Here is a 22,335-nt window from a genome sequence, read left to right as displayed (position 1 = left end):
TTCGCGTTGCAACAATTTCAAATCCCAGAATGTTATTTTTGACCTAACCTATAACTTATAACGAAAATTCTGAAAATTCAAACAGTAAGGCTATATTCTGAAAATTAAGCAATTTTAACGTTAAAATTCAAGTTCTTAAACTGAAGGCCTAAAAATTTGCAAATTTTAAATTAGTGTTGTGTAAATTGTATTGGTATCTTAAAAGGGTATAAATAGTTCTTAAATTAGTTTTTAAATTTTCTGAAGTTTACCTTTTTTACATACTTAGATGTCAAAAAAGCCTACCAGTGACTGAAATGGATTAGAAAAAAATCGCCAAGATCCAAGAATAAAAATTGAATGTACAGCAAATTTTTAAATTTTTAATTGTGATTATCTTTAACTTTGTGATATCAAGAATTTCCATACAATTTTTCTTTATTAATACTGCAGGAAAAAATTAACAAGATCGAGCGCCGAGATTATAATTAGAGCAAATTTTCTGTAATTCTATGGGGACGGCTGAAATATCCCGAAAAATAAACTTTCCGACTCGGTAAAACTTTCTGTCCCGAAAAATACAATTCCAAAACTAATAAAATTCCTGAACAGTTTATAATATTAACGAATTTGAAAATTCCCAAATAATAAAACTCCCCAAATAAAATTGTTTCTTAATCAGTATTAATTATTTATTAAAAATACGATAATAAAATATTGTTATCAAATAAATTTTTGTTTAATATTTAAAGTGTTAAAAATTGTTTGAACTTAAAATTAAAATAAAAAAAAAAAATTTTACCGACAAATTCATATACAAAAACACGTGTTTTTTAATTAACATTTCGATTTTTCGGAAGAACTTTTGTGATTTAAAAAATACTATATACATTTTCAACGATAATATCTTATCCAGAAATATATATTTTTTTAATTATTGTTAATTTAAATTTAAACAATAATGTTTAAACACTTCAAACCTTTAAAAAGTTGCTTCTTTGGTATAAATATTTGATTATTTCAATTTAAAAAAATAATTTGTCAAAGAACAATGTTTTCCACACTTGTTTATCTCGAAATGTCTTTTTATAATACTTTTTTAAAAATTAAAAATATGATTTTTCGAGAACATTTTTTTTATAATTAAAAAAAAGACTGTACCGAAAACCTGGATCAAGCTTCAGATCTGAAAAAAAATTCAGCGATACATACATGTCAAACTTTTCTAACCTCAAAAAATCTTTCTACTGCTTTACCGTCATATTTTACGAAGAATGAGAAAACAAGCATGCGACCACGTAGTACGATGAGGGCAGCACCTCGATAGGGCAGAAAATGTGATGTCCTATATATATAATTCCCCACTCCGACGCCCCGCACCGCATCTACGTTTATAATATCTTTGGCAGAAGTTTGACTTTTAACTTTCTCTGACGGTAATCATGCAATCTGTTTTACCCACAGACCCCTAGAAGTTCGAACCTGTTTATACTCGCTGCGCTAGTGCTGCTTTGACACAGCTGATATCGGACCAAAGATTCTTTGTATCCGACAGGTCGGTATTTCTCCAAAATAGAAAGTAAAAAAAAACTTTTTTCACTATTCTTATTATATAGGACCAGAGGGAAATTCTTACATGCCTTCTATTTATCGTGCCAAATTCTTAACACAATATCTCATTCCGTGTGGACGTAATTTGGGAAAAAAAACTTTCACTGGTATTTTCTTCAAAAAAAAAAAAATTTCTCAAAATTTTCACTGGAACAAAGCAGAGACGTGGACTTTATTATCTCCTCTTTCATTTCCCAAACTTTCAGAGCGATATCTCATTTCGTTTAGGCGTAAGCTGGGAAAGAAAAATCGAAGACCAGGTTTGGTCACGTGACCTCGTCACATGGCCTTAATAATAGGTGGTGCTAAAATAATTCAAATAATTCGAAAATACTAATTTTCAAATACTTCCAATTTTACATAGTCCTATTTTCAACCTCTGAATCTAAAATTATTGTAATTTTAACGTCTTCTCCTTAAAAGCGTTCGAACTTCATAATTCGAAATTAAAAATTTGTAAACGAAATAAGCCTGAAATGAAATAATTTGTAATAATTCTGAATTAAAAGATTGAAAATAGGACATTTTCAAATGGAAAGAATTTGAAAATAAATAACTTCGAATTGAAAGCGTTTATAATTGAATAATTTCGAATTAAAAGCGTTTAAAACCAAGTTTTTGACATATGTAATTCTAAAGTTATCAAACTTAAACACTTCGAATGGGAAATTGCAAGGTCTGCTAGACCGCAAAACAGGGAAATAATAGTGATTTTTTTTACCGGAAATTTGACAAATTTGTAGAAAACAAATCTGTCCAATTTTGATTTCAACCGTTTTTAAATAATTAGTTACATTGTTATCTTTTTCAATTATCATGTCATTAAGTTTGGAATGCGTATTTCGAAAGTATTTCACTTTTAAAAAATCTCCATTTTAGAGTTTAATTCTTAAGCATACATTTTAATTTAAAGATATTTAAATGCAGTTTTAAAGACTTGAACAGTTAAAAATAAGAAGCGTTTAAAATCGAAGATTTTGGATAAAAAAACATTTTTAGTTGATCAACTGTAAATATAAATTAAATTATGATTTTTAAAATTGAATTGTACTTTAAAATTTTAAAAGTAAATAATAATTGATTTCACAAGACGATTCGGAGTCAGTTCACAATTTGAGAATTTGCACATTTTAACGTTAAAAATGAAACTGTTTCGATTGGAAAGTCTTATTAGTTAAACAAATGTAAACGCCCGATTCATAATTAAAAGCTTTTTATTATTTTTTAAATATTATTTCAGTCTAAAGATTCCATTTTTAAATCATTCCATTTGACAATTTTTAATAATAAAAAAGACCAATTAATATTTATGACTATTAATATAATGTCTGACTGTTCATTCAAAATCAATTATTATAAATTAAATATTCAAAAATAAACTTTGACCATTACAGTTTTCATTGTTCTATTAAAAAAAGTTTTATTTGTAAGGAAAATTTTAAAATTTTTATGTATAAATAACAGTAAAACACCTATTATTCTAAGAAAAAATTCGAGTAAGTTGAAAAAGTATTTAGAAGTTTTGAACAAATTCAAGATTAATTTAAAATTCGAAATTATGTCGAATAATTTAAACGAAGTATCTACGTGTAACGAAAAAATCTGGCTATTCATACTAAAATTTCGGTGCAAATAGCCCACGACTTATACAATTAAATATATATTTTGGCAAATTTCAAACAAAAAATTTGGAAAACCTTTCACAAAATACGTGATCAAGGTGTCTAGCGATTCTTAGGAACAAAATTCAAGTTCTTTTTCAAGTTTTCCAGGTCAAGAAATCAAGTTCTTCCAGGTCTCCTTTTTTACATAAAATAATCAAATAACCGTTTATTATAAATGTCAAAAAATAAGCCGATTAATTTTTTAGTAGCCAACAATTTCTAAAGAAAGCAGAATCACACATAAACAAATTCTCATTTTTTTACGAACGTAAGTCGTTTTTGCGAAATCTGTGGGAATATTGTTTAATCTTTGTAAAGTCTTTGACGTAATTTATATCTTTAAAATGTTTTGAAATATTTTGAAGTATTTAAAATCTTTATAAAATATTGAAAATTCTGTAAAATCTTTGATAAATCTTTTAGAATCTTAAAATTTTTGTAAAATCTTTGAACTTATTAGAAATCTTTGTGAAATATTTCTTTAATCTTTGAAATATATTCAAATCTTAAAAATCTAGGTTAATTTCTTTGAAATCTTTTCAAATCCTTATGAATCCTCTTAAACATTTGTGAAATCTTTTGTATTCGTTCAAAATCACTTGAATATTTGAAGCTTTAATGAAATCTTTTAAAATCTTCCAAAAAATTTAAAGTTGTTTATCATCTTTAAAATTTTTGAAATCTTTAAAATCTGGAGTACTGTTCCCTTTTTTAAATCTTTGAAATTCTTTCAGTCTTTTTAAATTACTACGAATTCTTTATAAAATCGTTTTAAAATCTCTGAAATTCTTGAAACATTTTGAAATCCTTATGAACTTTTAAAAATATTTGCGAAATCTTTCTGAAACCTTTTGTATTTGTTTGAAATCATTGAAGCATTTAAAATCTATTTAAAATCTTTTGAAATCTTTATTAAATCTGTGAAACCTTTCTTCAATCTTTGAAGTGTTTTTAAATCTTTTAAATCTGGTGTACTTTTTGAAACCTTCAACATTCTTGAAATATTTTAAAATCACTGGAATATTTGAAATCTTTGTGAAGTCTTTTGGAATCTTTAAAAAAAATTTGAAATCGTTTTAAATCTTTCAGTGTTTTGAAATATTTTAAACCTGGTTTAATGCATCCTTGTTAAAATCTTTGAAATTCTTGAAATTTTTTGAAATCGTTATGAACTTTTAATGTATTTAACATGCTATATTTTACGGAGGAGAAATTTAAAACTTATAAAATTATTAACAATATTAAAGTATATTCATTGCAATCTATAAACCAATTTATACAGTTTTTAAAAATTCATTATATCTTGAAAAATAAAAAAATTTTTAGTAGCAAGATTTCTTCTAAACGAGATGTTTATTTTATATTAGACTATATTTAAATTACTCTTCGCATTTCAATAAAATAACTATTTTAAAAGCAAAAAAAGCAAATTCAAGGTTCTCTTCAAAAATTCGATGAGATTTCCAGGTTTTGAAGGTTTAACAAAAAGGAGAATTCCAGGTTTTCAAGGTTTTCAAGGTCGCCAGACAGCCTGGTGATACATTTTTCAGGAATGTAGAAGATTTTTTAAGACTTTTTTTTAATTTGGCAGAATATAAAACAAAATTAAGAACAATTGTAGACAAAATTCAAATAATTTAAAAAGATGTTTAGAACTTCTGAAAAGATGTTAAAAATAAATTAAAGTTTCTAAAAATGTAAAACAACATGTAGATGTTTCAAGATTTGGAAATAAAATTATGAAGCATTTGAAGGATTTTTAAACTATTTAAAGCGAAAATAGTTTAACTTTTAATTTAGGAAGTGTTCAGTTTATTCAAAAAATTTCATCGTTAGATTTTTAATGTTTCAAGCTTAAGATTTCTTAAAATGATGTTCTTTGAAATTTTTTTTAATTCACTGATTGATTCTTCAATTTAGAGCATTGAAAATCATAACGTGGATTTTTATGCTTAGAACTAGATCTGAATATTTTATAAAAGTTTAAAATTTTTTATTTGACATTTTAAATGCATTTAATTTAAATCTGTTCAGCGTGTAATTTATTGAACATCTGAATACAACATTTTGGATTTAAAAAACTTTTAAATTTCAATTTTAAAAGTATAAAATTCAAGAGTTCTACTTTGAGTGCTTTAATTTGCAGCGCAGTTTTTACAACTTCAACTGCAATTTTTTAGCCATAGAGTGACCCTGAAAAATGTTAGCGAACCGGGATTTTTTTCTTTTATTAAAACACGGTTACGCTGAAATTGTTAAATTCGAAATTAATCCAGTTTTAACGCTTTTGATTCAAATTTTACAATTATGAAACTTTGAATGTTTTGGCTTGAAAATTGTTTAATTTGACATGCTTTTAAGGGGGAACACCACTGTGAAAGCGTGAAAATCAAGTGATTTGCATGCATTTTTTTGTAGGTAGAAATAATTATTTGAGGATTCACACAAATTTTTATTTAAAAATATTAAAAAATGCATTAGTTATATACATGAATATAATGACGTAATAAAAAATGATACCTTCTCGTGGCAACGATACAGCAGCGAAAAATCATCTGAAAGCAAAAAACCAACATTTTTATTAATCTCTACAACAATCGCTATCGTTGTACGTAGCGGTTTGATTTTTTTTGTTGATAAAATGGCGCCGGTTTGAAAAATTTGTTCATTTTTTGGACCCCGCCCCCCCCCCCATTTTTAAGGGCTTGAAAAAATATTAATTTTTAGAATTTTGAAAAACGGCCACGTACAACCTTAGCCAATATAAGTACAAAAATTTCAACAACAAAAAATTAAAATCGGTTCATTAGTTCTCGAGAAATTGATGCCACCGTGTTAAAAACAGTTGTTTTGATAAAACCGCGTTTAAAGTTTTCATTGCATGTGAGATAGTGCTAGTTGAAATAATATATGAAATATTAATACTTACATTAAACTGCATTCCTGGACCATAGGATGGATCATCTTCAGTATTTTCAGCATTGTTTTGACCTTTTTTTTAATATTTTTTTATGCATTGGCGCAGCGGCTAATAGAAAGGGAAGCGTTGTAACTCTACCTGCACTTATTGTCTGGGGTATAACTTCGTCAATGTTCAAAATTTTAAGTTGAAAATTTGTCTACATATTTTTGAATGTATATGCTTTAAGAAAATGCAAAAAACCCGATTTTTTCTACCAGTCACCGTGGTGTTCCCCCTTAATTCGAAATTATTCATTTTCACATTCTTTCAATTTGTAATTGTTTACTTTTCTAACTTTTAATCTAAATTGATTAATATTATAACGTTTTCACTTTAAAACCGTTCAAAATTTTATAATTGGAATTTAAAATTATTTATTTTATGACGCTCTCATTTGAAAGCTCTCTTCATATTCTTAAAGCTTCAAAATTGAAAGTCTCCAATTTTGCTCTATCTTGAATTGTTTAATTTCTAAAGTATCACTTTAGAATGTCTCACAAAAGATTGAGATATTTTAAAATAAAATGATCATTTTGAAACTTTTTTTCGCTGGGTAAAGAGGCACTACTTTATTTCCTAAAAGTTTCTTGCATTTTTTAGTGCCCCAGTTATGGAAGTTAAAATCCTATTTAAAAATTAAAACCTATTTTATTTACATAATAATTTTTAAACAATGATTGTATTTAAAAATCGTCTGAATTTTGCAGGTACTCCTCGTAACTCTGAAGGACGAGAGCGATTTTGCAGTATGCAAAGCCTCGGCGAATATTCTGAATAAATTGAAAGAATTAATCATTAGATACAAAGTTAACGAACCGTTTCCGAAAGTTATCTTACCGAAAGACAGTGCCGTAATAGACACAATGTACGTTAGGCCACCAAACGTAGTAAGTGCCGATTCCGGAGAAACATCAGCAAATTCTTCAAACCTGATCGAAGACATTGCTAGCACTGACTGTACAAATCTCTTATCCTCAATTTGCGAAAATTCCATGAAATTCGTCTCTGAGAAAGACAGTGCCATAATAGATACAAATTTCAGTACCACTTCAGAAGAAATATCGCCGAATTCGTCAAAGGTGATCGAAGACATTGTCAGCAATAACGATACAAATCTCTTATCCGCAATTTACGAAAATTCAATGAAAATGACCGATAGTGACGATATTAAAAAAGTGCAAGAAAGGCTGAAAAATTTGTCAGGTGTGAGAAGGCAGGATTTTTTGAAGGTGGTACTCGAAATGGATATCAACGCTTACATCGAGGAACGGAACAAGTGGCTCACAACATACACAAATAGTTTTGAATCCGTTCTTGACGATATTTTGATGCTTTATCAAAGAGAGGATGTGAATCCTATGGACTGTTACTGAAATTTTACGCCTAATTTTTTCTCTGTGCCTTTTACATTCCAAATGAAGCACCAATTGTGTATTTTGGTTTGTATTATTGTCCCCTTTTTCAAATGAATTAAACCATGTTTTCATAGAAATTGTTTATTATCTTTCATAATAGCAGAACTCAGATTTTTTAAATACTAATTCGGTACTCTATGGCACTTTCAAGAGATACTTGGTAACGTCTTATATATTTTTAAGACATCTTTAATCTACTTTTAAGATCTTATCTTATTTATAAAACTTTAGATCCTCAAAGGATTGAAAAAGTATCAAAAACAGTTGCTTATTCTACAAACTTATACAAGTTTCCAATAAAACTGATGAACTTAACGAATTCTTACTTTTTAGGAATACTGCATTGTTTTAGTAAACCACGTTTATCTCTTAGCATAGCGGTAGGTTTTTTCTTTGGTCTAAACCTGGTTCGAACTTAATTTCTAGTCAATCAGAACAAAAAATATATATACTTTTATAATCATGAAAAGAAAACATAGGAAAAATGTAATTAAGTCGTCTCCATGTTCTCTTAGAAACAAGTTTCTTCAGTCGCGAAAGACTTAAGAATAATAAACGGGAAGAAGTTCCGTGTAAACCGAATTGCCATCCGAATTCCACACGTTTTCATTCAGATCGACCGGCGAAATATGATTTTGATTATTTTCGAAAAGCAAATCTGCGTTTGAATAATCGAATGCTGGAACTTGATTCGAATTATCTAAAGTCAGATTATCCACGAATCCTTGAGAAGTTGAATTCAATTCTTCCTGCGGTTGAATTTCTGGAGGCATCAGATACGAGTCTAGGTTCATAAAAGCCTCGCTTGATAAATCGTTATAATTAAAACTCTCTGACGCGTTTTTCGAGACTTCGAAGCTCTGATTCGAAAATTCTTGCATAGCGATATTTGTAATATCTGTGGGTAATTCGCTCTCTAAATATAGTTTATTTTTCACTGTTTCATACCAAGCATCGTCACCAACTTCGATGATGGGCAAAGATTTTTTTTTTACATTTTCGTTTTTTATTCCTTCAGGAGGACCTTCCGGCAGGGACTTGAGTTTCTTTGCTGGTTGCTCTACTATTTGAATCTGCGTCATCGGCCTTTTCAGGATTGAATGTAACTTTATAAATTCCGGTTCCGACTTTTGAAGAGGTGGTTCTAGACTGACTCCAGAGGACGATTCCAATTTTCGTAAAGGTGATTCCGAACGCGGCCTTTTGAGACAGACATTCTGCATATCACAACAGAGATTGTTCAGGTTTTTCGTGAAGTTTCCGGTGCGTTGATTTCCTGAAATTTGCTCATTGGGTTTGATGATTTCCGTTTTCTTGGTACACATGGGTAATTTCTTGATAGTCACCGCAGGCTTCATGGCAACTGACTCTGGCTTTTTAAAATTTGTGTCTATTTTCTCGATGGTCAGCTCTGGTCGTTTAATAGTTTCTTGCGGTTTTTTTACATCGGCCGGTTTCTTAAAAATCGCATCGGAATTATCGATAATCACTTCTGGCTTTTTGACCTCATCGACTTTCATGGAATTAACATCAACTTGGGAAAACTTGAGACAGATGGGCTCACTGCGAGGGGCAAGAGAACTTTCCTTCTTCACCAAGAAAGTTCGATCAGCGAGGTGATTTCCATTATTATTATTATTATTATTGTTGTTGTTGTTGTTGTGAGACGTTAAAACTCTTTGAAAAATATTGTTACGAATAATTTGTGATACATCTATCCTGGAAAAGCGATCTTGACTAGCTTCTTTTACAAAAATCTTTGCGCTTTCAGATTGAATTTTAAGATCCTCGTTTTTTGGAATAGCTGGAAGAATTTTAACTTCCTTTCTGCGTTTCAGACGACTTGATGGAGCTGTAATTTTTTTTTTCGTGGACACTACTACAGGTCGCGGGCTGTTCGAGGAGATGACTTTCGCCTGTAAATGCGTCTTCAAATCATGGCCATCATTTGTTGCATTTGAGTTGTTTGTCTTGAGAACAGACTTTGAAATGGCGACTTTAAGGCACATGGGCTCTTTTTGAACATCGGGAAATGCTGGTGGATTTGTGTCGGGAGGGAAGAGTGATGATGGAGTGTCGTGTTTACAGTTGTCGCTTGTTAGATCCACTACCGTATTTTGCGAATCCGATTTAGAAGGTGTCACTTTTTTCTCGGAGGATTTGTGGATGTTGTAAAGAACTTGAAGGCCTATGACTGAGAGAGAGAGCTCCTCTGATGTGTGACAGAAGGATTGATGTTGGTGCATTTCGGTGGGCGATTTTTTTATGAGCTTACAGACGATACATTGAAATTCTTGAATAGGTGATACCCAAGCTGGTAACGTTGGTACCGCAGATGCTGCAACCTTAATAGGTCTAGCGCCTCCTTTCCTTGAGTTAACTGAAAAATTTGGAAAAAATCATTTTTGAGAACAAGTTTTTTAAATTTATAATTTAGACTCAAAAGATTGATGGATATTCTAAGTTAACAAGAAAAAGTAACTATGTGATTGACAAATTGAAGGAAAACTTGAGCGAATAAACTGGCAATAATGTTATTATTAATAATATATAATTAAAAATTTTTCCATCACTTATAAAAGTATGAAATCTAAAAGGGATGCGCTTTGAAAAGCAGGAAATAATTATACTATTTTTAGTCGAAATCGTCAAAAAGTGCGTAAATTTACAGGGTTCCTGCAAAACAGAAAAAAAACAATAAATAATGCGTTTAATGCGTACTTTTTTCTACATTTCCTCAAATATCATAAATATTAAAACTTAAATCGAAAACTGTGATTTAAATTTCTGAGGAATTACAGCCATAAATTGTAACTGCAATTTTTTTTCGATTTGTTTTTAAAGAAGGTTCTCAAAGCACCTACGGCTTTGACGATTACATTCTCATTACGAAACTCGCGCTTTGCGCTCGATAATTTGTGTCCGGGAAATGACCGGGAATTTTTTGAGACAGGGAAAAACCGAGAAATGACAGTGAATTTATGTTTTGACCGGGAATTTTACAAATCTTTAGAAGAAAAATCTGTCAAAGTTCGATTTCAAAAGTTTTTAAAAGTAGTTAGCTTAATTATATTTTTTAATTATGACATTCAGTTCACAATATTTAATTCGAAAATCTTTTACTTAAAAACATTTCCATGTTAGATTTTTGTTTTTGAATAATAATTGATTCGACAAAAAGATTCCGAATCCATTAAAAAGTTAAGAAATCAGATTTTAACGTTAAAAATTGAACTGTTTCACTTCGAAAGTCTTAGTTATTAAAAAATGTAAACGTCAGGTTGAAACCTCATAAACTATTTTCAACTTAAAAATAACTTCATAATTATATATTCGTAATTAAAGAATTTCATTAAATCTGAAATATTGTTTCAGTCTAAAATATTGCATTTTCTAACACAATCAATTTAACTTTTTTTTTAAGACAAAGGATAATTATTTAATATTTAGCAATATTTGACTGTTAGAGTGGGACGATGGTTGTGGGGGCTGAAGCGTAGGCTTGGATCCACTCCTTCGGCTTGCGGGTTCGATTCCCGCCTCGCACTCTGGAAGAGTCTCGATGGCCCATGCGGTGAACACTAGCCCAGCAAGGGAGTTGTTCATCTCCGGAGAGTCGTGGGACCGGTACCTCTAGAGAAAAAGGTTTTCTCTCTAAGTACTTAAGGCTGTTGCTCTTGGTGGTTCGGAACCCACCTTAAACTGTAGGTCCCCCTTCCACCACCAAGTAAGTGTGTAGAGGGTGTGTAAAGGAATAGAGAAGGTGTAAGAAAAATGTAAACCCTTAGGGGACACATTAGAAGCTTCCATTCCAGAATTCCAATATTTGACTGTTTATTTGAAACCAAATATTTAAAAGTATACAAATTGAAACTGAATTATTTGACATGGAAAACCTTAAATCGTTAAAATTTCGAAGAACTTTTTAACTCTGAATGTTACAATTTTAATTTTTATTTCCAAAAGAATTTTTTATTTTCAAGTGAAACTGTTAATTTTTGTTATATAAATAACAATTGAACCCTTATTATTTATAGAAATAATTAGAGAAATTTAAATAAATATTTTGAAGTTTTGAAAAGATTCAAGATTAATTTAAAACATTAAAAATTATTACAAATAATTTAACGATGTATTTGTACCGACAAAATTTGGCTATTTGTACTGAAATTTCGGTGTAGATAGCGACAGTATAATTTAAAAGAAAGTATAAATTTTTGCATATTTAAAAAAAAATCAGAAGCTTTTTAAGCAGGGCTTCAAAAGAATCAAAAAATATTTTCTTGAGATTTCTAGGAGAATTGAAAATGATTTTTCATTTTGAACAATTATTTTAAGAGAATATTTAATAAAAATTTTTAAGATTTCAAAAATTTTCAAAAAAGTATCTGGAAGATTTGAAGGACTTTTGTTTAATTTGCAGGATTTTCTAAAAATCATAGGAAAAATTCGATCCATTTTAACAGATATTTAGAAATTCGGAAAAAATTTGAAAAATAATTTTAAATTTGTAAAATGTAAAACAGTGTTTAGATTTCTCAAGATTTTGAAATACAATTTTGAAACTTTTCAAGGGTGTTTAAACTATTTAAGATGAAAATAATTTAAGAAGTGTTCAGATTTAAAAAAAATTAATTTTTTAATTTTTCTAGCTTAAAATTGCTTAAAATAATATAAATTTGAAAAATTCAGAGTTCATTGATATATTCTTTAATTTATAGAGCATTGGAAATTATAATGTAGATATATATTTTTAGAATTGAATCTGAATCTTTGAACTCTACATAATTTATAAAAGTACTTCGACTTCATATATTTTTATTTTTATTGAACATTTGAGTATAACATTTTTGAATTTAAAAAATTTTAAGTTTAATTTTATGAGTTTAAAACTCAAGACTTCCGTTTTGAGTGCTTTAATTTGTAGTTTATTTTTTATTGCTTCAAATGGAAAAACTTTTAGCTTTAAAATTTGAATTTTATAAGATTTGATTATACCAGAGCTAAAAAAATTTCTTTTGAAAAGGTTGATTATTTTTAAAATTCTCTATAAAATATAAGACCAGGGTGAAGCCAATTTATCTGGTTTTTAAGCAGATATTGCAAAAATAGTGTAAATTTGAATATTTTCTTAAATTTTCAATAACTTCCGAAATAGTCAACATTTTTCAATGTTCTTGAGCTAATTTCGAAGCTTTTTCTCACCGTATCACAACAGTTTATCAGTATAAATAATAAAAATGTTCTTTTTGAATTGCAAGAACTTGAAATTGTAACAAAAAAGTTAGCAAATTTTGAAAACATCTTATCTATCAGCAAATCAGAATAAAAGTTTAAATAAGTATATATTTTTAGGAAATTACATCGAAACTTCATAATTATGTTTCATATATTACACAAAAATATTTTTGTTCAAAAATAATATTGCAATTTTTCCAACTTTTTTGTTATAACTTCAAGTTCTTGCAATTCAAAAAGAAAATTTTAACAATTTATACACATAAGCTGTTGTGATACAGTGAAGAAAGCTTCAAAATGAGTCCAAGAACATTGAAAAATGTTGAATATTTCGGAAGTTATTGAAAATTTAAGAAAACATTGAAATTTACACTATTTTTGCAATATCTACTTAAAAACTAGACAAATTGGCTTCATCCCGGGCTTATTTTATACAGAATTTTTAAAACAATAAACCTTTTAAAGAGACATTTTTTTAGCTCTGGTATAATTAAAATTAAGAGAATTTATTCAGTTATAAAGAAAGAGGTGGCTAGTCACTATTTAGACACTTTTCTTACTTCTTTGTCCGACCACTTTTTAGTTACTTTTAAGTGAAAAGACCACATTATTCACTTTCCTTGCAATAAATTAACTGATGCGGGTTAATCACTATTCAATTCTGGTCGATACTTATTTCTGAATTGCTTTGAATTCTTTTGAAATATTTCAGGGTATTTTTAAAGATTCCGTGATATTTTTTATCGATTCAAATAATTTGAAGCGATGTTTAAGATTTTGAGGTATTCTTAAAACTTCTAAGGCATTTTCAGGAGCTTTGAATTTGAAATATTTTAGAGAATTTTAAATGATTCCTAGACATTTTTGATTAATTTCGATACTTTGAAGGGATTAAAGTGATTGAAATATTTTAGGATAAAGGATTTTTTTAAATTTTGTACGATCTGGAACAATTTTACAGGGCCTATAAGGATTTATGATATTTTAGAGGATTTCTCGGGGTTTTAGAACGTTTCCAAGAATTTCAATGATTGTACGGGAGTTTTAAAGCGCTCAGGGTGAATTAACAAATTTTCCAAGCTTTCAGGAAATATCGCCAGATTTTATAGAATTTCACCTAAGTTAATCATATTTTAGTGTTTTAGTATTTAATAATACTCTAAAATCCAGATTTTAAAGAATTTATTCAAGATAAGTTATGTATTTCGCAGGGTTCCAAAGATTTTAAAAGTTTTTAAATTAGTTTTTGAAATTCACCCTGAATTCTTATTAATTTATCCTGAACTCTCTTAAATCCTTTTGAATTTTTTAATTCACACGAATTCTTATAAACTTACTTAATTCAATGAATTTTTGTGACTTTTAAAATTTTTTTATTAAATTGATCATGACAATCAATTCATAAAATTATCAAAGGTATTAACATATTTTAAGGTGTTTTATAATTCCTTAGAATTTTCAAGGGCATAAAAAAATGTCATGGTATTTCAAAATATTTTAAGGATGTTTCAATATTTGAAGCTATATTAAAATATTACAACACATTTTTTTATTGATTTCAGTAATTTAATGGGATTTTAAATATTAACAGTATTGTAACAGATTTGCAGGCATTTACAAAGGGCTTTAAAAAGTTTCAAAGTATTTCAAAATATATCAATGGATTTTAAATATGTTAGGAAATTCTAAAAGATTAAAAAAATTTGTTTATTTATTTCAATAGTTTGAAGAGATGATTAAGATGGAAATAATTTAGGATATTTAAAAAAATTCAAAGTCATTTTCAAGAGATTTTAACAATTTTAGGGGATTTGCAAGTGTTTTCATCATTTCAAGGAATTTGAACAAATCTGCATGTAGTTGTTGAAGCATTTACTAGAATTTCGGAATATATGGAACGATTTCATGTAATTTCACGGGATTTTATAAAATTTAATGGATTTCGGAGAATCTATTCACAAGAAGTAAGGAACTTCGTAGAATTTCAAAAGATTTTCAAATATTGTTTTCAATTCATTCGCAATTCGCCCTGAATTCGTATTAATTAATCCTGATTTTTTAAAATGATTTTAAATTTTCTAAATTCACTGAATTTTACTCAATTCGGTGGATTAAAAAAGAATGTGTTTAATTCATCTTTAAGTTTTTAATACTCGCCTTAAATTTTGCATTTTTTCATACTTTTAAATTGTTTTGAATTCACTCAATTGTTTTAAAAATTTTGTTTATTTTTTTTATGAATTTCATTGAATTCTTCAAATTTACTTTAAATTCCTCTAAATACACTCAAATTTTACTGAAATAAATTGATGTTTTTATTCAAAAACTTTCCGCTTCATTTGAATTCCGTTAAGTTCTTTTGTAGTCATTAGTCACTTCTGGTTAGATATTAGTAGGGTTTCGAAGATTTGAAGAGATTTGAAATTATGTTTTGGAATTCACCCTGAATTCTTATTCGAAATTTAAATATTTCTGCTTAATTTTAAATTGATTTTTTGAATTTTAAAAAGTTTTTTTTATTCGATTCTGAAATTTTTTAACTTTACCTTGAATTCCAAGGCATTTCCTCAAAATCTTTTGAATTCCTTTGCACTTTTCTAAGCTTATTCCAAAGTTAGGGAATTCAGTGAAGTTTTTTTTTTCATATTTTTAAATTGTTTTCAATTTATTTGAATTTTTTAATTCACCTTGAATTTTAATGTATTTTATCGAATTCTTTTCGTTTATTTTAAATTCCTATAAATTCATTCCCATTTTCCGGAAATCAATTGCATTGTTTGTTGTAAAAAATTTTTCCAATCCATTAGAATTCTGTGTAATTTAACTTTAAACGTTTTACAGTCTCATGAATTTATCCTGAATTTTGTACCCTTAGAGCGCAAAAAAGTGCCCTATGAGCATGAGAAAAAGTACCCTTTGATCCCTATATTTTATCCCATAAGGACTGTGAGGCCTGATATTTTATTATTCAAATTCTATCATCAATCCCACTCGAAGCAGGGAATTTTAGTAATAGAATTTCAGTAGAAAAATATAATTTTGAGTTCAGGACAGAAAATTTCCTTGAAGCATTATGATTTTTACTATTTTACGCTCACTTAAGAACAGGTAATTTCCTTAGGAATTATAATTTTTTCTTTAGAACAGGGAGTTCCCGTAAAGAATTATAATATAAGTTTTGAAATAAATGCCTGGTAAATCATCAAATAAGTTTACTTAGATTGAGAAAATAGTTCATCTAAATGCTTTCTTATTTGTGGGTAACTAAATTCTTATTTAGGTTGACTATACATAAAGCTTTAAAGTCAACTAAGAAAAAATACATTGGGGTTCTAGAGAATTATTCAAACTACTCATCATAGTTCGGATATTAAAAAAGTTAATTTAAAAAAAATCCCTGTTCCACGTCAAAAGTCGGCACATTTTGAAAATTGTTTGTTCCAAATCCAAATGTCTTTGAATTTATTCATTATTTTCTTTTTGTAAATCAAAGTGTTCCCAAGTTTGAAACATCTTTCTTCCAAATTTTAGAGAAACAGAGTTAATATATTTCTGTAATATAATTAGAAAAATTTGTAAATAAATATGATTTTTATATGGAACAGAGAATTTCTGTAAAGAATTATAATTATATAATTATATGTACTATAATTTGGACTTAGGGCCAAATAAAAGGATGTCTACTCAAATTCTAGAAAGGAATTCCCTGACAATTAGAAATTTCTTCCAGATATAATTTTTTATACGAGTAGCGCGAAGCGATAAAAATATTTCACATTTCTTGCAATAATCGACTTGGAATATGCATAGTTTCTCGAGTTTATTATAAATAAGGTTTTTTTTAGTTTCTAGCGATTCAATTCATATTTACAAAGCTTTGACCAATTCTATTACAAGATGCTGTTAAATATATTTAGATAAAATTAATATCAATCTTCAACCAAAAATAGAATATTTCAATTTTCAGTCAAAAAATAAATTCATTTTTAACCAAAGTGATGAACTTTCAACTAAAATAATTAAAATTTAACTCTCGTAATTGAATTTGCAACCAAGAAGATCAATTTTCAAACAAGAAGATTTATTTTCTACCAAAAAGGACGATTTTTTCAAAAATACATTAATTTTCAAGAATACAGTTGAATTTTTAATAAGAAAGATACAAAACATGAATTTAAAAATAAAATGATAAATCTTTAACTAGCATCATAACATTTCCAACAAAAAATTAACCTTCAACAAAAAAGACGAATTTTCAACCAAGAAGATTAATTACTACCAAAAAATAAGAATTTTCAACTGAACAGGCTCATTTTTCAACGAAAAATTGAATAATTACAAATATTAAAATAATTTAAAAAGACGGAATAATCAATTGGAATAGTTACATTTTAGTTTCAAAAAAATTCAACAACAAAAAATGTCAACAGAAATAGTTACATTTGCAGTATAAAAGAATTAATATAATATTTTTCAACTAAAGAGATAAGTTTTCAATTATAATGATAAATTTTCATCAAAAAAATTAATTTTTAAGAACAAAATTTAACTTTCAACTAGCATAAGTAATTGAATTTCCATTACAAAAAGATGAAGTCTGAACGTAAAATGAAGTAGATGATATTTCAAACATTAAGCAAATTTTTAAATAAAAAAACAATTAAATTCAATAAAAAAGAGCACTTCAACATGATTTGAATTCCCAACTAAGAAAGATTTTTCAGTAGAGTGAGAGAAAAAATTGGAAACAAACTGATGAATTTTCAACCAAGAAGATTAATTTGATTCGAATTCTTTCAATTAAATATTGTCCTACATTTGACCTTACCTTTACATACAAAATTATTGAAATTTGAACGACTACACCCTTATAATTAGAAATTGAACATTTGGCTTGAAAATTGTTTAATTTGACATGCTTCTAATTCGAAATTATTATGGTTTAAAAACTTTTAATTCCAAATTAGTTCCAGTTTCAACGCTTTTAATTAGAAATAATTAATTTTTAAATACTTTCAATTTAAAATTGTCCTATTTTCCATCTTTTAATCTAAAATATTTAAATTTGAAGGTTTTCACCTTAAAAACGTTCAATACTTATCATTCTAAATTGAACCATTTTTAATTAGATACACTTTAAACGAAACAATTTTCAATAATTTGTGATTAAAAGGCGGAAAATAGGACAATTTCATATTGAAAGAATTTGAAAATGAATAACTTCGAATTGAAAGCCTTTAAAATTGTCTAACTGCGAATTAAAAGTATTTAAATCCAGACAATTTTTAATATAATGAATCATAAAAGTATCCAACTTTAAACAGATAAATTTTAATCAAAAAGAATGAAATTTCAACTTTTACTTAAATTTCAGTCAAAAGAATTAATTTGAAACCAAAAAGAAACACGAATTTTCAAAAAAATAGTTTAATCGAGTAACAGAAAGTTAACTTTACAAATAAAGAATAATTTTTATTCAATTTTATATTGCAATTTTAAAAACAATTCCCTGAAAAATCATTTAGAGGTATAATTTTAGCCTAATGAATGTTTTACATGATGAATAAGCTAGAAATACTAAATAGAGAAAATTGTTAAATCAAATAAATCCTCGAATAAATAATATGTTATTTTTAGACGAAACCGAGCATTTTTCTTTTAGAAAAAAGACTTGATTTAACAAAAATCAAATATAATGGTTACAATTTTTTAATGCAAAATGTTATTATTTGGTTGATATTTTAAGAATTTTGTAAAAAAGTTATCCTTTTGGTTGGAAATTAAACCCGTGTTGAAAATTCGTCTTTTTGGGTTAAAGATTTAACTATTTTGTAGAAGACTAACTTTTTTTAATTCTAATGAAATATTTCTTGGTTAAAAATTATTATTTTTTTCAATTAGTCTTTTTGGTTGAGTTCAACTATTTTTGATTAAGGATTCAAATCTTTTTGTTGGAATATCTACTATTACATTATTCGTTGAAAATGTATCTATCCGGTTGAAAAATGAAGTACTTGGTTGAAGGTTGAAGTTTTAAATTTTTTAGTTAAATTTAAAAAAAAAAAATTTATTCTTGAAAATTAATCTTTTTTAGTTGATAATTCATATATTTTGTTAAACCGGTGTCTTTTTGATATTATTGATATTAACCTATAAAAAATGCATCTTTTTGGCTTCAAAATTTAACTATTTGGTTGACAATGCAACTGTTTTTAGTTGAAATTTAATCTTTTTGTATAAAAATTCAGCCGCTTGGTTGAAAGTTCATGTTTGAAGGTTGATTATTCCCCTATTTGATTAAAATTTCAACTATTATGTAGAAAATTGGTCTGGTTTCCTTTAAAGTTCAAATAATTGGTCGCGAATCCAACCGTTTGGTTCAATCTTAATTTTTTGTTATTGAAAATTCAATTATTGGGTTTTGTCGAATATTTAACACACGTTGAAACAAAATAATACCTGAGATCTACATAAATAATTTATTTAAGTTTTTACTATTTGTACAATATTACCTTGTAAATTAATCCCTGCCTTCGTTTTGAGCGTATTTTTCACAACATTTTAAAAACTTTTAACTGGAAGTCGTCTTAGACTCAAAACAGAGGTATAAATTAATATTTGATTCACTGTAATAAATATTGTATTTACTCAATTATTTCATTTTGTTTTATTTTGATTCTGGTAAAAAATCATTTATTTTTGCAAGTTAGAACATATATTTACGGAACTTATATGAAGCTAAATATTTGAAACTTGCCCGAATTTATCTTCACTTTAAATATTATACCTACGGAGAATAAACAATTATTTTTTAAATTAAATTTTAACCTAACATATGTTTTACATGATAAATCAGCAAAATTCCACCATTTTTCTTCAATAAGAAAGGTTTCATTTAACCGAAATATAATATAAAAATGTCAACTATTATTAAAAACTGAATTAACTATTTTTTTATTATTTTAAACTGGAGAATAATCACTTTAGTGGTTACAATTTTCCGATATTTTTAATACTTGCTTTATTACAATTATAACACGAGAAATACAGAATTGAAAATAGGAATAAAACTTTAATTCTATTCTTAAATATAATTTTTATTCCTTTTTTTCAGTCGCTTCATTCTGACTATTATGTTTTTTTGGTAAAAGGTCTTATTATTTGGTTAAAATTTCCACAATTTTATAAAAAAAAGGTCATCCTTTTTTGTTGAAAATCAAACTCTTTTGTTGAAAATTCATCTTTTTGGGTTAAAACTTTAACCAGTTTGGTAGAAGAACAACTTTCTGTTGAAAAGTTTTACTTAAATATTGATAAAATTCATGGAAACTTCTCTTTTTTTGTAGAATTCAACTGTTTTTTTTTTAAATTTAAAATTCAAATCTTTTAGTCTAAATATCAAATATTATATTATTCGTAGAAAATGCATCTTTTTGAGTGAAAATTTAACTACTTGATTAACTACTTTCTTAAAAAAATATTTTTTTGTTTTGAGATTAATCAGTGTATTAGAAAATGTACCTCTTTGGTTGAAAACTCGGGCTTTCGTGTGTTAAAAATTGATACTTTTTAGTTAAAACTTGAACTATATTTTGAAAATTTATTTATTTGGTTGATTTTTGTTTGTTTTTGGTTAAAATATAAAGAGATAATGTATTGCCTTCGGCTTGAGCTTTTTTTTGACGTTTAACACCTCTAAAAAAATTACTCAAAAAGAAGCCATTAGAAGTCGACACATAAATATAAAAAAATGTTATTTATTTTTAAAAACGAAACTAATGAATTTTATATATAGTAAACTAGAGAATAAATAATTTATGGTATCAATTTTAAAGAATTTTCAATCCTTGTATTATTAAAAATACATCACAAGAAATGGAGAATTGAGAATAGAAATAAAAATATAATTTGAAGTAAATATGCACTATAAATTAAAAAAATAAACTAATTATTTCAAGCAAAAAATTACCTGGACCGGGAACAATGGCGTTGGAAAAATTTTCCGGCGACATTTTTGCATCACTCATTGTGTCCCTCGGAATGTGAAATTTAAGTCGAGTATTCCGATTCTGATAACCATAAGTGCGATCCACAGCACAGAGAATTTAAATATTCAGTTGACTTATTTGACACTTTCAGTTTTCATCATAACACAAAAAAAATATTTGCTTTTCCCATCACCACGTGCTCTTTTCACGGCAAACTGCGATGCTGCGATGTTGTGAATGACTGAAACTGAATTCCTGAAATTTCTTTCAAACATGCTTTTGAACTTAAAAACCGCTGACTTCAGACTGCTCATATGTTTCAAGGTCGTAGTGAAGGTCAGTCGTGTGTTTTGATGGATTTGATCTTTATCGATTTTTATGATACGGCGACGAAAGTAGAGATTTTATCCGCTTGCACAATTAAACTGCATATTTAATTGAAACTTAAGTTTATTACGTCATACGCGTAAATTACCTGTGAGAAATTATGAAAATTATGGCACATATCATGTAAGCATGTCAATTACATAATAACCCTGTCGGTTATCATTCTACCATGAAGTGAGCAGATGACGCTCAGTCGGTAAGTATCCCACAACCCATTCAAACCTTGATAACAGTATTATTTTATCACATTTTAAATTATGAATCTAGATATAATAGATTTTCCATTTCATGAATCCTTCTAAAAATCATTTTAAAAATTATATAAATTTAAAGTCAGGATAAACAAAAGAGTGCTTCATTTTTTTCTTTTGAATTTTCATGCATATCGCCCCCAAATTTGTTTGAATCTACAAAAAGGAAACGCTTTTCAAACAAACAAAAGTGATGTTCAAGGGTTTCGCCACCCCCATGAACTATATCACGCATTTCCCATAAAAAAATACATTTTTGTACATTTTATTCAGCATCGTCAATATTAGGTGAATTGAGACGAAATTCAACATAATTTAAAATGTATAGAATACAAATGTATCATTAATTTTTAAAAATTACCAAATCAAGTCTGTTTAAAAAAACCCCATAAGTGAAAAATTGGATTTTTTAAAGTTTGTGGCGCTAATTAAGATTTGTTTGCGGGTTTTTAAATTAAAAAAATTTCTAATAAATAAAGTATTACTTTCTATTGAGTGAGGTAATAATTAATTTAAGTTGACGAACCTAATTGTCGAAACAATAATTTTAGTTGACTTAAATTACTTATTACCTCACTTCAATTAAAAAATGGACAAAAAGTTGAAAAATGCGGAAAAAACTGCAACTTTCTCACATTATTTATAAAAAATATTACAGTGAACTTCCTCCTATGTCCCCGATCGCCTATGCCCCCGATCACCTAGTTCCTTCTCCCCTGAGGGTTGAAATTTCCACCTTATCTAGTATAATACACTTGAAAATTTAGATCTTTATAAATTACGATTAGAATATTTTATCCAAAAAAGTTATCTACGCTCCTATGTCAAGCATTGTGCTGA

The 22,335-nt window shown here is 27.4% G+C and overlaps 2 protein-coding genes across 4 annotated transcripts in view; one reads left to right on the top strand and one right to left on the bottom strand.

Annotated features, from left to right (window-relative positions):
• Nucleotides 1–7,708, top strand: part of LOC117171612 — a 42,942-nt gene extending 35,234 nt beyond the window's left edge. For all 3 annotated transcript variants that reach the window (XM_033359073.1, XM_033359074.1, XM_033359072.1), the window contains exon 11: nt 6,924–7,708. In XM_033359073.1, coding sequence (XP_033214964.1) covers nt 6,924–7,589 — 666 coding nt within the window. In that variant the 3' untranslated portion in view covers nt 7,590–7,708. The remainder of the gene's footprint in view (nt 1–6,923) is intronic.
• Nucleotides 7,705–21,313, bottom strand: LOC117171613 (sphingosine kinase B-like). The gene is made up of 2 exons (XM_033359075.1): nt 20,839–21,313; nt 7,705–10,011 (listed from the first exon to the last, which is right to left on the bottom strand). Exons 1-2 carry the CDS (start codon nt 20,894–20,896, stop codon nt 8,174–8,176), a joined length of 1,896 nt encoding a protein of 631 aa, XP_033214966.1. The 5' UTR covers nt 20,897–21,313; the 3' UTR covers nt 7,705–8,173.
• Between the last annotated feature and the right edge of the window lie 1,022 nt (nt 21,314–22,335).

The sequence above is a fragment of the Belonocnema kinseyi genome, chromosome 4, assembly GCF_010883055.1.
Source record: "Belonocnema kinseyi isolate 2016_QV_RU_SX_M_011 chromosome 4, B_treatae_v1, whole genome shotgun sequence".
NCBI classification, from domain to species: Eukaryota; Metazoa; Arthropoda; class Insecta; order Hymenoptera; family Cynipidae; genus Belonocnema; species Belonocnema kinseyi.
This window is presented reverse-complemented; position numbering and strand designations above follow the sequence as displayed.

Excerpts from the sequence above, each read along its gene's own strand:
- LOC117171613 (XM_033359075.1), bottom strand. The coding sequence starts at position 20,896 with ATGAGTGATGCAAAAATGTCGCCGGAAAATTTTTCCAACGCCATTGTT. Across the intron at positions 10,012-20,838 it reads CGCCATTGTTCCCGGTCCAG|TTAACTCAAGGAAAGGAGGC; the intron begins GTAATTTTTTGC and ends CAAATTTTTCAG.